This window comes from Quercus lobata, chromosome 2 (genome assembly GCF_001633185.2).
Source record: "Quercus lobata isolate SW786 chromosome 2, ValleyOak3.0 Primary Assembly, whole genome shotgun sequence".
Taxonomy (NCBI): Eukaryota; Viridiplantae; Streptophyta; class Magnoliopsida; order Fagales; family Fagaceae; genus Quercus; species Quercus lobata.
Window position 1 is genome coordinate 91907644 of NC_044905.1, and position 18223 is coordinate 91925866.

General features: G+C 39.7%; 2 protein-coding genes across 2 annotated transcripts; both read left to right on the forward strand.

The window, feature by feature from the left end:
- The first annotated feature begins 1231 nt into the window (after nucleotides 1–1231).
- On the forward strand, nucleotides 1232–1774 carry LOC115973828. The gene has a single exon (XM_031094070.1). The coding sequence runs from the start codon at nucleotides 1232–1234 to the stop codon at nucleotides 1772–1774; it is 543 nt and encodes a 180-aa protein (XP_030949930.1).
- A 9-nt stretch (nucleotides 1775–1783) lies between these two features.
- Nucleotides 1784–2593, forward strand: LOC115973829. The gene has a single exon (XM_031094071.1). It carries the CDS (start codon nucleotides 1784–1786, stop codon nucleotides 2591–2593), a length of 810 nt encoding a protein of 269 aa, XP_030949931.1.
- Nucleotides 2594–18223: the final 15630 nt, after the last annotated feature.

The window sequence follows — 18223 nt, forward strand, 5'->3', positions numbered from 1 at the left end:
AAGGGTGGCAACAAATATCTTCAAAAGCTGCTACCTCTACATTAAATGCCTCCCAACCAACTCTCTGGCCGCATTAATGTGGAGGTGATACCTGAACAGTGATCAAGCAGCCTTACAACTACTAGTTGATTGTTCTGGGAGGTGTTGGATGGGACAAGAAGGAGCTCCTAGAATCCAATCTACACATGTATGGTAGGGATGATACCAAGATTGTAATATATAGCATGGGAAAGTGACCTAAAAGGGGGATCGAAAAAAAATCAAGAAATCTTGGCAATAACATTGTGGATTCTTGTAACTCTGTTCATCAACAAGATATTATAACATAAGCTCCTCAAGCTGTGCCGATGACAGATTTTCTCACTTTACTTATGCTTAACAATCTTAATTCAACAATTTTTATTGTCTATCTTCTGGAGTAGAACTAGTTCTTTCACCCACACTTTATAAATTCATTGTTTAGGCTTGTTGGGCTTAAACCCAATCCTATACTAGGTCCAACCCAAATTCGGTCCTTACAATTGGCGCCGTCTGTGGGAAGAGCTTGATCTATTCTGAAGGAGATTCGGGTACAACGTTCAAGATTGAAGAAGCAGGTCCACACCAGGCAGCGACAGGACCACACCAGGTAGATGCTAATCTCCACCAAGCAGAGTCAAGGGGTTCTCAACATAGCAATCCACGTAGGAGCCTCGAACGGAGAGGAGATCATGAGGGAAGTGTGCATACGGCTCATACTAGTAAAAGCCAGTCTCGAGGGAAAAGTCGTATTTCCCATGCGAAGAATGATAGGGACATGCAACGTGAAATCGATGAATTAAAGAGGGAATTGTGCCATGCACGGCGAAGACATTTGTCGCCTAACTCCGAGCTGTCCTCTGAGGAGACAGATGGTGCTAGTTATAGACGGAGATCCAAAACTCCGCCTAGCGAGACTTTCTCCTACGACGAGGAGTATCACCATAAACGTAGATATAAGAGCCCGCCTTGCAGAGGCCTAGGGAACAATGTCATGAACAAGGCGTTGAGTCAGGTTTGTAAGTCACCCTTCACGCGAAATATAGAAGGTGCGAGTCTTCCTCGGCGATTCCATCAGCTTACGTTCACCATTTATAATGGTCAAACAGATCCAGTGTAACATGTCAGTCATTTCAATTAAAGGATGACTGTTCATTCAAAAAATGAGGCTTTGATGTGCAAGGTCTTTCCATCTAGCTTGGGCCTAGTGGCGATGACGTGGTTCAATGGTTTAAGGGAAAATTCTATTGATTTCTTTAAGAAACTCACCTGGGCCTTTGGTGCTCGCTTTATCACTTGTAGCAGGGTTTCTCGGCCTTTGGGATCCTCGTTATCTATGTCCATGCGGGAGGGGGAAACTCTGAAGGCCTACTCAGATAGGTACTGGGAGATGTTTGATGAAATAGATGGAGACTATGACAATGTGGCTATTAGTACTTTCAAGGCTGGCCTCCCAGCCGAGCATGACCTGAGGAAGTCTTTGACTGGTAAGCCTGTTACCAGTGTGCGCCAACTTATGGATCGTATTGATAAGTACAGAATGGTAGATGAAGACCAAATACAGGGCAAAGGAATGGCTAAGGTGATCCCTCAAGAGATGAGGGATTCCAGGTCGGACCGTTATATTAATAACCAACCTCGGAAAGATTTTGTCAAACAGACAGGATCTGCCAACACCCAGGTGGTTAATGTCGTGTTTCGAGAACCAGTACAACAGGTTTTGAAAAAGATTAAAAACAAGCCATTCTTTAAATAGCCGAATAAAATGGTAGGAGATCCTATGAGGCGCAACCAAAACCTTTACTGCCAATATCATCAGGATCATGGACACATTACTGAGGACTGCAGAAACTTATGGGACCATCTGGACCAACTAGTCCGGGAAGGAAAGTTGAAGCAACTCTTGCATCATTCCAGTGGTCGGGGAAGCCAAACGGGCTCGGAACTTCGGGGAGATGCTTCTTCAAGACACCCTCTTGGCACAATAAATGTCATTTTTGCTACCCCGGGGAGGACCGGATCTTGTCCTTCCAGAGTAATGTCAGTATCTCGTTACCCAGCTAAGGAATCCAGTTCAATGCCTAAGAGAGTCAAGATGGGCATCCCACTGGTGTTAGGTTTTTCAGATGAGGCCAAACTTGGAACCATACAGCCCCATGATGATGCTTTAGCGGTTACACTCAGGATTGGTGGGTATGATGTGAAAAGAGTGATGATCAACCAAGGCAGCGGAGCTGAGATAATGCATCCCGACCTATATAAGGGGCTAAATCTGAAATCTGAAAACTTGACAGCCTACAGTTCTCCTTTGGTGAGTTTTGAAGGTAAAATGGTCGTTTCGAAAGGTCAGATCAGACTACCTATGCAGACCAGTCCGGATATGGTGGAAGTGGACTTCATTGTCGTGGATGCTTTCTCTCCTTACACGACCATTATGGGCAGACCCTGGCTTCATACCATGGAGGCCGTCTCCTCTACTCTTCACCAGAAGATGAAGTACCCATTCGGAGGCCAGGTTTTGGAGATAGTAGGAAATCAGTCTATAGCCAGACAATGCCTGGTAGTGGCCATCTAACATCGGCCTGAGGCTGAAATCTCGACCACTGCTGATAATGGCTTATAGCAATCAGAAACTCCGGCGTTGCCCATCAATGGACCAATCGACGAGGCGAAATGTGAAGATCTAGAGAAGGTAGTTGTTAGTGATGATCCAGAGAAGTTCGTTCAGGTTGGAGCTCAACTACCTATGCAGGAGAGGGAGCAGTTGGTTGAATTCCTTAGGAAAAATGTTGATGTGTTCGCATGGAGCGCATATGAAGCCCTAGGTGTAGATCCAAGTTTTATTTGTCATCATCTGAATGTTAACCCTTCTATTACCCCAAAGATACAGCCACCTAGGCGTCCGTCAAAAGAGCACGTCGAGATTGTCAAAAATGAAGTAACCAAGCTCAAACAAGCAGGGGCTATCAAGGAAGTTTTCTATTCTCAATGGTTAGCTAACATGGTGGTGGTGAAAAAGAAAACTGGGAAATGGCGTGTGTGTGTGGATTTCACGGATCTCAATAAGGCCTGTCCCAAAAATCCTTTCCCTATGCCTCAGATAGATCAGTTGGTGGATGCGACGGTAGGTCATCCTCGGATGAGTTTTTTGGACGCCTTCCAAGGATATCACCAAATACCATTAGCATTAGACGATCAGGAAAAGACAGTTTTTGTCATTCCCATTGGAAACTATCACTACAAAGTAATGTCTTTTGGTTTAAAAAATGCAGGATCTACTTATCAGCGGATGATGACTAAAATGTTCGAACCACAGTTAGGCAGGAGCATTGAAGTCTATATTGATGATATGGTTGTAAAGAGCAGGGAGGTGCCTGAGCATCTGGGAGATCTTGCGAACATTTTTGGAATTCTGAGAAAGCACAAGTTATGCCTGAATGCTTCTAAGTGTTCGTTTGGGGTAGGCTCGGGAAAGTTCTTGGGCTACATGGTGACTCATAGGAGAATTGAGGTAAACCCAGATCAGATTAAGGCCATTAACGGCTTGCAAGCACCTTGGAATCCCAAGGAGGTCCAGAAACTGACCGGGATGACTGCTGCTTTGAATCGATTTATTTCCAGGTCAGTAGATAGGTGCAGACCCTTTTTCCTTTTGCTGCATAAATGGAAAGGATTTAAATGGACTGAGGAGTGTGCTGTAGCATTTCAACAGCTTAAAGAGTACCTATCTTGGCCACCTATTATGTCCAGTCCTGAGGTGGGCAAGGTTCTGTTTGCTTACCTGGTAGTAGCCTCTCATGCGATAAGCTTTGTTTTGATATAAGTAGACGGTGGCATCCAAAGACCAGTCTATTACGTAAGTAAGTTGCTTCACGAAGCCGAGGTTCGGTATTTATCACTGGAGAAGGCCATTTTAGCAGTAGTGCATGCTACACGGAAACTCCCCCACTATTTTCAAGCGTACACCGTGGTTGTTCTAACTCAATTACCGCTCAAATCAATATTTCGGAGCGCAGATTATACCGGGAGGATTGCTAAATGGGGCACGATTTTAGGGGCTTTTAACATCAGGTACATGCCTCGTACCTTTGTAAAAGGCCAAGTCCTCGTTGATCTAGTAGCCGAGTTGCTGAATTTCCTGAAGAAATAGAAGTGAAGCAGCATGGCATAGATGAAAAATCAGTTAGCTTAATCTTCGCCCAATACCCTTCACCCTGGAAAGTATATGTGGATGGAGCAGCAAACCAGCGGGGATCAGGAGTGGGGTTAGTTCTGGTATCCCCTGAAAAGATCACCATTGAAAAGTCCTTGAGGTTGGGATTCTCGGCTACAAACAACGAAACGGAATATGAAGCTTTGTTGATGGGAATGGCGATAGTCCAAAAAATGGGTGGAAAGACTGTGGAAATGTTCTTAGATTCAAGACTGGTCGTAGGCAAGGTAAAAGGGGAATTGGAAGCTCGGGATACAAGAATGCAAGAATATTTGGGTCAAGTTAGGCGTATACAAATGAAATTTGAATTCTTTGACTTATCGCATATCCCCAGAAGTGGAAATACCCATGTAGACTTTTTGGCTACCCTTGCCACTTCCTCGGCACAGGATTTGCCCCGAGTGATACTTGTTGAAGACTTATGCACCCCTACCCCAACAAAGAAAGACTTGCTCTAGGTCCAGCAAGTCAAGTTAGGGCCGAGCTGGATGGATCCTATATTGCTATTCCTTAAAAGGGATATATTGCCTGAAGAAAAGTCAGAAGCTGAGAAAATACGAAGGAAAGCTCCTCGGTTTTGGTTGTCCAAGGATAAAAAATTGTATAAACGTTCTTTTTCGGGACCATATTTGCTTTGTGTACATCCCGAGGCATCAGAATCACTCCTAGAAGAACTACATGAGGGAATCTGCAAAAGTCACACAGGGGGAAGATCCTTATCTCACCGGGCCATTACTCAAGGATACTGGTGGCCAAGCATACAAAAAGAAGCACAAGAATATGTTAGAAAATGTGATCAGTGTCAGAGATTTGCGCCAAACATTCCCCAGCCTGGAGGAGTTATTAATCCTCTTTCCAGCCCTTGGCCTTTTGCTCAATGGGGTTTGGATATTGTAGGTCCTTTCCCTAAAGTAATAGGAAATAAAAAGTATCTGCTGGTCGGCACAGATTATTTTACCAAGTGGGTCGAAGTTGAACCTTTGGCTAATATCAGAGACGTGGATGTCAAAAGGTTTATCTGGAAGAATATTGTTACTCGATTTGGGGTTCCCCATACCTTCATCTCGGATAATGGCCTTCAATTTGATAGCAAAGCCTTCAGGCAGTACTGTTCTGATCTGGGGATAAAGAATAGATATTCCACTCTAGCCTATCTGCAAGGAAATGGGCAAGCTGAAGCTATCAACAAGGTTATGGTGAATGGACTTAAAAAGAGGTTGGACGATGCAAAGGGAAAATGGGTGGAGGAATTACCACATGTCCTTTGGACGTATCGAACAATGCCTCGACGGTCAACAGGAGAGACCCCTTTCTCAATAACATATGGAGCCGAGGCTGTAATCCCTCTAGAAACAGGTTTCCCGACGTTGAGAACAAATGCATTTACCCTGGACGGTAATGATAGGTTGCTGGAAAAAAGTCTGGACTTGATCGAAGAGCGAAGGGAGAATGCAATGGTCCAACTGGCCTATTACCAGTATAAGCTCAAGCAAGGTTACGATACCAATGTAAAGTTGAGGCCGTTGGTCATAAGAGATTTGGTATTGAGTAAAGTTTTGGGAACCACCAAGAATCCAGCCTGGGGAAAATTGGGGCCTAATTGGGAAGGACCGTATCGAATAACTTCGGTGGCAGGAATAGGTGCATACTATTTGGAGGATCTAGATGAAAAAACTGTACTCCATCCTTGGAATGTAAACAATCTAAAGAGGTATTATTATTAATAAAAATAGTCCTGTTTAGTTTCTCTTTAATTTATTCCAATCATGTATCATGTGTTTCCCCATCTATTGAAGTATTAAACAGAAATTAAGTTATGTCAGGTTTCTCAGACCACAAATTTAGTTGAAATTAATACCCTTTGACATCTATTGAAATATTAAACAGAAACTAAGTTATGTCAGGTTCCTCGGACCACAAACTTAGTTGAAATTAATACCCTTTGACATCTATTGAAGTATTAAACAGAAATTAAGTTATGTCAGATTTCTCGGACTACAAATTTAGTGAAAATTAATACCCCTTGAACTGAGTTACGACCAAATTTATAAGCCAAAGTAAAGTCCATGAGCATCACTTAAGGCATTTTAAGGTACTCTGGACTTGGCTATTATTTCAATGTTTGGATATTTTCTCAGAGTTGGAAACTTATTAGAATTGATAGATTAAAAGTATGTCTTGATAGTACTGTGGATTTAATAGTCATAATCTACTCGGATTCTCAGCTAAAATATATAAAACTGTGTTTTCCCTCATGTCAGCAACTTTGCTCTTTTATGGCATATGGTTATGTATGAACAAAGAACAGTCAAAATGAAAATTGTATAAATAAAAGATAAAATAATAATAACCCATGTAAATTTGGAAAGGTAAAGTGTATATCTCATTAAAACTTGTCTTAAAAAAAAAGAAAAAAAAAAAAGGGAATTTCATTACACTAACTGTAACTACCCTATAAAAATAAAGAGTTATGGTTTTAACTTTATCTGGAGCTTGTTCTTGGAGGCTTTTTCAGGAGGAACCACTTTTTCTTTTTCCTTGGAGACTTCTCCAGCAGGTATGGTAATTGAAACTAAAACCTGCTCGAAACTTTGGAAAGTTGCCCCATCCTAAGGAACCTCTGCGGCCTTATTCGAGGATGTATATTTAGGAGCTTTAGACTCTTTGGACTGCCCCTGCTGACTGGGAGGAAGAGGATCCTGAGGCTGGGCTTCCACGGTGGGGTCAGCAACTATAGAGGCCACCTCACCTTGAGTGGAAGCAAGATCTGAGGTTCGTATAGCTGGAGGGAAGTAAATGTTTTCTGGTTTTCTCAGCTCAGAGGAAGCCTCAACCCTGGCTTGGTTGAGAGCTTCCTCCCAAGTTTGTGCACAGTAGGCTCGACAGACGGCAAAGACCTCTGCCCGGAGGGTATCCTCGGTCTCGGCTACGCCGACTTCGTAACCATGCTGTTCAGCCTCTTCCCTAGTTTGCTCGGCCTCTATTTTTGCCTTCTCCACCTCAGCTTTTATTTTTTCATCCTGATCTTTGAGCCTCTAGGCTTCTTCCAATTGCTTCCTAAGGGTTGCCATTTGTTCCCTGGAAGCAGCCAATTGGTCATTGGCCTCACGCAGACGCTTCCTCTGATCCTCGGCCTGTCTTTGTGTGCTCTCCAGAGTCGAGTCAGCACTCTTACAGGCATGTTCCTCATCAACTAGCTTTTTCCTCAAGTCTACATTGCTTTGATCAGCAATGTTAAGCGACTGCACAATTGCTACTCGCCTTTTTCTCTCGTCGTCCAATTTCTGGTAGTAGGAGTTGGTTATCTCCTCAAGCCTGAAAGTGGCTTAGACAGCCTAAAAGAGAAGGGTCAGTAACATAACAAATAAATAAATAAATATATATAATAATTATAAGTAAAAAAAAAAAAGGGGTTAGCATCATACCATGCCCAAATATCTCTTGACATTGAGGAAAACCTCGTTCTTCCTGATATTCCGCAGCTCGGCCATATCATTTGGAAGTAACAGAGCCTCCTCCAAGGCCGAGGCAACATGACACCCAATATCTCTGTTGAAATCCCTAAGTGATGCATCATCTCTTAAGGGTTCATCGCCGAGCATGGGTACTGGAAGCCAAGCCTGAGGCTTCGGAGGCTGATTATCCGCCTTTCCACGCCTCGTTGTGACGCATGGCTAACTTTTTACTGCTTTGCAGCTTGTTGAGCCTCGTCTTCACGAGTAGGACGAGATCTCCCAGTCTCCATGACATATTTACCTTTCTGCTCTCTCTTCCTCTTCGGATCAGCAGGTTCAGGTCTGGAAGGTAGAGATGGCTGAAGAGGAGGGAGAGGAGATTTGGGAGGAGGAGGAGGAAGTTTGGGTTGGGTGGATTTCCCCAGTGCACCTCTTCCGGGTTGATATTCTATTAATTCCATCAAACTCCTCTGGGATTTCCTCTGGATACCCATTTCGTCTGATATACTCTCGGGGGATAAAGGCTGGTTGAACACTTCGAATTCGTCCGAGGAGTCTGATACGTCTACGATCCCCTCTGAATCTTCTTTTTCTTCTTCTTTTTCTTCTTCCTCTTCTTCAAGAATGAGTTGGGATGAGGATGCTCCTATTGAAGGGGCGGCAACAAAGAGTGGTTGAGTATGGGGAGTACCTTCAGGAATTGGAATACCTTCTGGAACAACGAACCCTTGGTAGGCAACACTGATACGGTGGAGCCGAGGATCGTTGGCTTTTATCACGTACTTAGGGGCTTGGAAGGCAAGAGAAATGGGTGTATACCCGAGACTCAGGTGTGCCGCTTGCAGTTGACCGTCGGCCTCGTTTACATACACCTTGGTCCGTAAAATCCTATCTAAGCTCTCTTTGTTGACTAAACTGAGCTGGGGTTTAGTAGAACTCTTATATGCAAAATCATTAAAATGGAAGAAAATTTTGTCAGAAGTAGGGGTATTGGGAAGTAAAAATATATATATATATATATATATATATATATATATATTACAAACCAAGACACATAAATCTACGGCTACACCCCCACCTGGTTTTCCCTCCTTATTCGGACAGGGTAGGCCATCGTGCCATTCCCCAAAAAGGATTAAGAAGTCCTCCTTTAAGTTTTTGTTTGATGTAGGGAGGCACTAGATTAACCTTACTGCAAGATACCTCGACTTAAGGTAATATCCTTGTCCCGTCAGATAGTGCAAGTTGTATACCCAATTCACATCGTGGTGGGTCAAATTTAGGTTCATTCTCTCGTTTAGAGCTTCTATACTCCCCAGTACCCTAAACATATTTGGGGCGCACTGTGTGGGAGATAGTTTAAAAAACCTGAGGTAGTTCCTAGTGATGGTACCCATAGGAATGGTCATCCCTCCCTCTATGAAGGCGATCATGGGAATGACCACCTCTCTTGTTTTCCTAGCATCTACCCATTCCCCCTGGGTAGCGTACCTCATGCTTATTGTTGGTGGGATCCTATACTTAACCCTAAAACTTTCCATACCCTCCTCGGATTTAACTAAACATTTGAACTTACCCATTTTTCTAAGAGGTTTTGAAGAAAAATTAACAAGTTCGAAATGAAAACTAAGAGGATTCAAGGAAACTTACAGGTTTAAAAAGAAGGTCCTTGGACAAATTTTTAGTATTTGTAGACGCACAGGGAGATGAGAGATAGTGACAGGATCAGTGTATGAGCTCTAGGATTATGTGATTGTTAAAAGTAGGAAAATGAATTGATTTGGAAAACTATTTATACTGGCATAGAAATTACAAGCGGGAAACTTCCCACTCGTAAACCTAGAAAAATCCCTCACCGTTAGATCTACATTTTGCCATTGAACGTGGGGGACAAGGGAGTCGTCAAAATTTAATGATGGCACGCTTTAGACGCCGAAGCGTCAGAAGCGTGCCTTGAGTAGGTAAAAAGGCATATAGGAGTTCGGGAGAGCATAACCATAAACGGGATGGGTTGAGGATATCAAAATCCTCATTTCCTCCCGAGGATCTGGAAAGCAAGATTTTGAGGGGCTATTATGGGGGCCAACTATCTAGAAGGTGATATTAAAACTGTATGAATTGGGCCTACGGCCCAATCCGAGGATATCAACCTGTTCGAGGATGGTTAAATAAGGTTATAATGAGAATGGTATAAGAAGAAGAAATAAAAATTGTATGTGACAGTCCAAAATATGTATGAGGATAAAATTCATCTCGAAAACGGATATCCGAGGTCAGTAAGAATGTCCTATCATTCCAGGCATCTTTCAAGGTTGCATCATAACTCAGAGTCGGGCAGTGAATAAGGGATGAGCAAAGGGTGGCAATAAATATCTTCAAAAGCTGCTACCTCCACATTAAATGCTTCCCAACCAACTCTCTAACCACATTAATGTAAAGGTGATACCTGAACAGTGATCAAGCAGCCTTACAGCTATTAGTTGATGGTTCTGGGAGGTGTTGGATGGGACAAGAAGGAGCTCCTAGAATCCAATCTACAGGTGTATGATAGGGATGACACTAAGATTGTAATATATAGCACGGGAATGTGACCTAAAAAGGGGATCGAAAAAAAATCAAGAAATCTTGGCAATAACATTGTGGATTTTTGTAACTTTGTTCAACAACAAGATATTATAACATAAGCTCCTCAGGCTGTGTCGATGACAGATTTTCTCACTTTACTTATGCTTAACAATCTTAATTCAGCAATTTTTATTGTCTATCTTTTGGAGTAGAACTAGTTCTTTCACTCACATAAATTCATTGTTTGGACTTGTTGGGCTTAAACCCAATCCTATACTGAGTCCAACCCAAATTCGATCCTTACATATGCATTTTTATTTATTTTTTGCTTAATTTTTTTTTTCTTAAAGTGGACTATGTACTTTATCTCAAAAGTACTCTCTCCATTGTAATGAGTAATGACTAAGCTATTTGGCTCCATGTTGTGCACATGTATAATGGGTTTTATGAAATGAGTAATGATAGGATCACAATTTTTATCATAATTTGCTCACGTGTTAAGTTGTGAATAGTGGAGTAAAAGTAGTAAGTTCATATGGATCTACAATTTTTCTATTCATAACTTGCCACATGAGTAAATTATGGTAAAAGTTGTAGTAAAAATTGTATTCTTAACATTTTCCTAACGAAAACATACCTGCTTCAGAAAGCTTCTTGTCACAGTCAAACATAAGTGCCCATAAGAAATACCCACCAAGTGTTTTAGCGTTGGCAAACTCAATCTTCTTCCGAATCGATGTCAGTCCATCGGACCCAACCCAAAAGGTTCCAGAATATGAGTACTCCGATACAGTGTCCTCATCATAAACTGGTTGTAAGTTGCAGTTCACTATGTCATGATAGGGCGCCATAACATCCTCAGTTGCAGAATCTCTAACACCATGCTGATTTGGATCTTGCAATGTCCAAGTTCTTCCATAAAGTGGTAGCCCCATGACTAATTTACTTGGGTGAAGCCCAGCTTTGATCCAGGACTCAATACCAAAGCTAGAGCTTTTTTCACTTGTGTCATAGAGACAAGCATGTGCAGCAGTGACTGCAGTGTCCCGGCTTGTGTGATAATCATAGCACCTGAGAGCAACAGAATCAACAAAATCTCTTAAGGCTTCGATACGGTAAGCTATTTCAATATGGTCTTTGACAAAGCTGGGTTTAAAATAAACCGCTGCACTTGGAAAAGTCCATTTCTATTAGCAGACTCAGAAATGATAGCTGCACGCCACTCTCGAAAGAGCAACGCGAGGTTTTCCATGTCTAGTGTAGTGTTTGGATATTCCCAATCAAGGTCCAGCCCAACAAAGCCATATTCTCTAGCCACCTGAATGGAGGACTGGATAAAGGATTGACGACCAGCGAGGGTACTTGCCATACTGGAGAAAATGTCAGGCAAAGGGTTTGGGATTTTAGAATCAGGACGGCCACCAATGGATAGGAATGGCTTTATTCCCTTGTTCCAGAGGACTTCATCCATTGTTTATCAGTTGGAGTGATTATAATTCTGTAATTTTCGGGATCAACCCCAACAGAAGCATAGAAGACGTGAGTGAAGCAGGAGGATGGGATGTCTATGGGATGGTACTGGTCAGCTTCCTTTGAAAGCCAATAACCACCTTTGATTCCATTCATAGATGATTTAGTGTCGGTAGGTAGCTTAGACATATATTGGATGGTATAGGCAATGCAGAAGGTGAAGCTGATATCTAGCTCTGGTATAGACAATGCAGAAGGTGAAGCTGATATCTAGCTCTGGCTGATAAGTATTTGTGTTGTGGTGCAATCGAAATACTTATATTCAGGCAGAGAGATCGAAAGAGATTTCTTAGATGTCATCATGTCATTTATTATTGAAAAAAGTGTATAGTTTTATCTCAGGATCATCCAGCGAATACCACATATGATAAAAGCAACTCAAAGAAGCCCGAATGAATGCAACAGATATGTAGGCTAAAAGCATTAGGAGAATTGTGACAATTGGTGAAGGAAGGTGTGTATTTATTCATTGTGGCAATTCGTGAGAGCCGATTAGCCGTCTTTGTCATTGTTAGCAAGTCTTCATCATTGTCACCAACATCTTATCATATTATTACTTATGTAGCTGTTCAAAATTTCAAATAGTAATTCTAGGATCACATTATTTATCACTTCTTTTTTTTTGTTTTTCCACTACTATTTTGTGTGACTAATTACTTGTTAATTATACATCAATTTACTATTTTTTTTTTAGTTATTTACAATCTGATACATTAAATTTGTAACAAAGTTATAACACAGTGCGATTAATTACTACGATATATAAAAGAAGGAAAACATTTTATTAATATGTAAAATATATAATACTTTAATAATTTAATAAAACTCATTAATAAAAAAATAAATAGTGTTGGGGACATATTTTTATATAATTGGCATATCCTTCGACAAAACGTACTTTATTTGTATTTGGGTAAATCTAAGTAGGTTCAAGATGATCATTACAAGTGGTTAAATTGAAGACATGAAGACTACTCAAGAACTGCTCAAGAAAAGTGCAAATCTGCAGGCCTCGATACCTCCTCAACAGAATCTCGATCTGTCGAGATTCATTAAAGCTCGACAGATGTCTCAATCGATCGAGCTTACGGGTTTTCAGATTATAGCCAGCAATGTTTTTATTTTGAAAGGCTATTTGTTTATGGGTTTGTATAATCCTTATTGGACTAAGAAAACCCAAGGTTTGTGTAAACCTATTTGGAATAGGAGAGCCCATTAAGCTCCTATTTAAAGGAGGTGGGAAAAAGAAAAACCTAACCCTAGAGAGCTTTATAAGGTTTTCTTTTTGAAACCTTAACCTCCTCCTACAAAAGAAAGAGTTCTTGCTGCGTTTCTTGTACGCCTTTGGGTTCTGTAACCAAGTAAAGTCTCTTGCACCAACATTGAAGATCTTATTGGTGTTTCTATGTGAAACTGCTGCAAATCAACTACAACAATCAAAGGGTTGCTGTAGAGTTAGTCACGTACTGGGATTCGTGCAAAGGAGTAAGTCGCATACTGGGCTCCGCGCAATTGGTTAGTCACGTACTTGGAAGCCGTGCATCGAAAGGGGAACTGTCATTACAGAACAAGTCCAATTGGGTATTGGGGTAAGGGTTCAACTGTAGGTTGGTAAGATACTTGGGATTCTTTTACTTGCAACTGCTTGTTGTGATAATAGTGGAGTTTTGGGAGTGGTGACCTGAAAATCACCCTATGGCGTTTTTGCTGTTAGGTTTTCCCTATTTGTAAACAAATCATCAAGTTATTTATTTTCCGCTGCATAATTAGTTCATTGGTGATTTGTTTGTGCTACCACGCGTTTGCATGATAAATTGATTAATTAATAACTTGACTAATTAATCAATTAATTTCTATCACAAGGGGTCATTCAGTTTGTGGCCTATCAAGTGGTATCAGAGCAGGCACACTCTGATTAGGGTTTAATCTTTGCTGTGTTGATCCATTGACCCCTGTTGTTATGGAAACTCTTGATTGTTTTGATTTACATGATCTTATGTTGAATGATGATGATGATATTCAAGATACCTATTGCAAGCTTTATAATTTTTGTATGAAATCTCTTGAATATTCTGCGAAATTAAAAGATAAATTTAAAAAGGTCAAGCTTGAAAAAGATGATTTGATTGCAAAATTGGATGAAGCCAAAAATTTGAATGAGAATTTTAAAAATCAAATTTCATCTCAGGTGGACAAAATTAAAAGTGTGGAAGAGCAACTAGTTGAATCTAAAATTGAAGTTGAAAAATTAACTAGTGCCAAACTTGTTGTTGAGCCTAACTCAAAAGAAAAGGATTTTTATATTCCTCCATTTAAAAGGAATAATGAAGAGTTGAAGGCTAATATTGTTAGGATAGACAAAGGTAAAAATTATGATGTTAACGCTGAAGTTTCTAAACCTATGTCTAAAACTCCTCCTAGGAAGAATGAAAATTCTGAATTTGTCCCCACTTGTCATCATTGTCATATTGTTGGTCATATTAGACCAAATTGTTCTAATTTGTCAACCTCTAAGGTTAGACCTCCTTCTAGGAAGCATAGTAGTTCGAAAACTACTCATGTTTGTCACAATTGTGGTGCTTCCGGTCACACTCGTCCTAATTGTTTCAAGTTGTTTCGTCATAAGCAAGTGTCAAATAGGTCTCATCGTTTGTCTAAAGGCTCTGTACCTATTCTTGGTGAGTTATTAAGAGCTTTGAACTCTTTAACTCAATTTCAAGGGAATTCTAATTCCTCTATGTCCTATAGTAGTCATACTAGGACACATGCCTTTTCATCTTCACGGCCAAAGACTCGTGCTGTGTGGGTGATAAAAGATCCTAAGACTTAATTGTCTTTTCTGTTTGTCCTCTACTTTAATTCTTTCTATCTAAAGTAGGACTTTTTTTGCTTGATTTTTTATCTGCTTTTGGAATCATGCTTTCATGCATCTGCACCCTTCTATCATGCCTTCATGCATATGCATATTTCTTTCATGGCTTCATGTTGTTTGTTTAACATGTTGTTTGTTTGTTTGTTTTCAGTTTTGTTTATTTTGTTTTTGATAAAAAAATAAATAAAAAATTGAAAAATCAGAAAAATACAAAAACAGTGTGCGTTTTGTGTACATTGATACTTGTGTACCTTGGATGGCCATTGAAACAAAGTCTTGTAAACTTTGTATCATTTGTAGTTTAGATGAACATCTCTATGCACAACTAAACAAGTGAGCTTTGTGGCTCTTGTTTGTGATGAGTAAGATTAAGTTATCTCTTGTACTTAACACTCGTATCATTCTTTTTGACGGGAATGACTAAAAATTCCTAAGAGAAAGGTATTAATAATCATCTCACCACTGTTACCCGCCAATCATAATATGATATCTGTATGCTTCGGCATAGCAAAAGTGCAATGTCAATGACATTTATGTGCTTAGGCATAGCAAAATTGAAATGTCAAATATCATTAGGTATTTCTTTTCTCTCTCTAATATGCCCATGCATGATATGCTTAAAAGAAAAATATGCAAAGAAAAATCAAAAGCAAAAAGATCAAAAATGCTTTAAAAATGATTGCAAGCGTGTATTCTAAAAGATGTGGGAGTTATAGGATGTACCTTGAAGGTGATAATCCCCATCAAACAGTTATGATTGTATGTGATTTAAAGTGATTTTCTCATATCCCAAATTAACATAACATGTATACACTTATACAATCTTGCGATGTTTTTCACACACAACACGTAATATTTTTTGCTATTCTTGATACATGTGCAGGTACAATGTGATTTGACCATCACAAGGTTTTACATGTGTTAATGTATGCTCACTAAACTGTCTTGACTTGTTTTTGAAATATAAAATTGGTTTTAAAAGCTTGCTCGACACCTCCTCGATACCTCCTAGATACCTTGCTGTCTGTCGAGCTTCTTCAACTTTTTCTTATCCCAATCCCAACAGCTTCTCGACACTTGGTGGATCGATCGAGAATGCTTCTGCCTCCTCGATAGCTTCTTGACACTTGCTGGATCGATTGAGATTCTGATTTGGTATCTGATGTTGTGTTCCTCGACACCTCCTCGATACCTTCATCTGTCGACGTCTACTATGCTCGACACCTGTCTCGCCACCTCTCGATCGATCGAGATCCTCTTGCATGCATTATTTTTCACATGTTTTTCATATTTTTGATTATCTTTGTGTCCATAGCATCTTGTTTTTCTTTTTCTTGTAGGTCTATGGTTCTTTATTCTCCTTGTTCCCTTTATGTCAATTTTCTGTTTGTCTCCGTCATGTCTTTTGGCTTTTTATGCCCTTTGAAAATCTTGTCAAAAAGGGGGAGAAATTTGAGAATTGAATGTCATTCCTCAGGGGGAGTAATAGATTTAGGGGGAGAACTTCATGTTAAAGGGAAAAATGTTTTTGTTGTAACTAACTTAGGGGGAGAGTTAGTTTGATACACATTGATATTGATATATTTTTTGTGTTGTGTATCTTTTGGTTTTGCAATCATTTACATACATCATGTGTTGTTTCTATATTAGATGATGATGTATGTGTTTCACTCTTTATCTCACATGTGTTGTTTCTTTTCTCTCTTTATACACATGTTTCTTGTTTATTTAACTTGTCATTATTTTCCACATGGTACCTTGATGTGTTTTGTTTAGTGCCTTTCAGGAAAGACAAGTTAAAGCCAAGTCAAGATTCTGAACCTTCTTCTTGCAGCAACTTCTAAGGTTCAGATCTTTTAGACTAGGCTTATTTATTCTCTAATCTTGAGTAGAATGTATTCTAGGACATTCAATGTACTCTTGTGGTTTTGTCATGGATTGCCAAAGGGGGAGATTGTAGCCAGCAATGTTTTTATTCTAAAAAGTTATTTGTTTATGGGTTTGTATAATCCTTATTGAACTAGGAAAATCCAAGGTTTGTGTAAACCTATTTGGAATAGGAGAGCCCATTAAGCTCCTATTTAAAGGAGGTGGGAAAAAGAAAAACCTAACTCTAGAGAGCTTCATAAGGTTTTCTTTTTAAAACCCTAGCCTCCTCCTACAGAAGAAAGAGTTCTTGTTGCGTTTCTTGTACACCTTTGGGTTCTGTAACCAAGCAAAGTCTCTTGCACCAACATTGAAGATCTTATTGGTGTTTCTATGTGAAGCTGATACAAATCAACTACAACAATCAAAGGGTTGCTGTGGAGTTAGTCACGTATTGAGATTCGTACAAAGGAGTAAGCCGCGTATTGGGATCCGCGCAATTGGTTAGTCATGTACTTGGAAGCCGTGCATCGAAAGGGGAACTGTCACTACAGAACAAGTCCAATTGGGTATTGGGATAATGGTTTAAGTAAGGTACTTGGGATTCCTTTACTTGTAACTGCTTGTTGTGATAATAGTGGAGTTTCGGAAGTGGTGACTTGAAAATCACCTGGTAGGGTTTTTGTCGTTAGGTTTTCCCCATTCGTAAACAAATCACTGAGTTATTTATTTTTCGTTGCATAATTAGTTCATTGGTGATTTGTTTGTGCTAACACGCATTTGCATGATAAATTGATTAATTAATAATTTGACTAATTAATTAATTAATTTCTATCATCAGGGGTCATTCAGTTTGTGGCCTATCAAATAGAATCAAAATAAAAGAACAAAAATGAACTTAAGTTACATGATGAGTGCATATCTTGTAAGTCAAAGCTTATTATTATTATTATTATTATTATTATTATTAAAAAATGGAATGCTGATTGTTTACAAAAATAATTTAAAATAAATAATGAAACTTCTTTTAAATATCTTGAAAATTATGATAATTGGGTTTTAATTGTAGTGGTATTTTAAACACTTTTTTTTTTGGTTGAAAACTTTGGTAATAGAGTTGTACCTAAATAATGTTAATAACTTTTATTGTGCATCTAGTATGTCGAATGAAGTATTATATATATGTCATGCAACTTATAATAGTTATATTGAGTTATATAGTGCAAGCACGGTGTGTACTAGGGGTGTCCACGGATCGGGCCGGGTTGGTTTTGGGCCCAAACCATACTCGACCCGGTTGAATCGGTTTTTTAAATTTGGGATCCATATTCGACCGAATATCGGGTCGGATCTGACATTTCGAGTAATCGGGTTATCCGGGTCGGAGTCATCGGTTTCACGGGTCTGGGCCTCAGATTGGGCCGGACTTTTTGCCATTGTTAAAATCACAGAAAATTCACTTTTTTAGGCCTTTTTACTTAATTACTTTTGAAATTTTGAAATAGAACTTCCAGCATAACAAAACTAGACCTATTGGGCCATCAATCAGGACAAATCAAAAAGGCCCAAATAAGGCTTATTCATTTAGTCACTTGTGATTTGAAACAAGAAGCACCTATCAATCCCAACACATAATCTTTCCCACATTAAGAACAAAAAATAAACACAAAAAATAATATGTAATCTGTTAAACACCACAAAAGG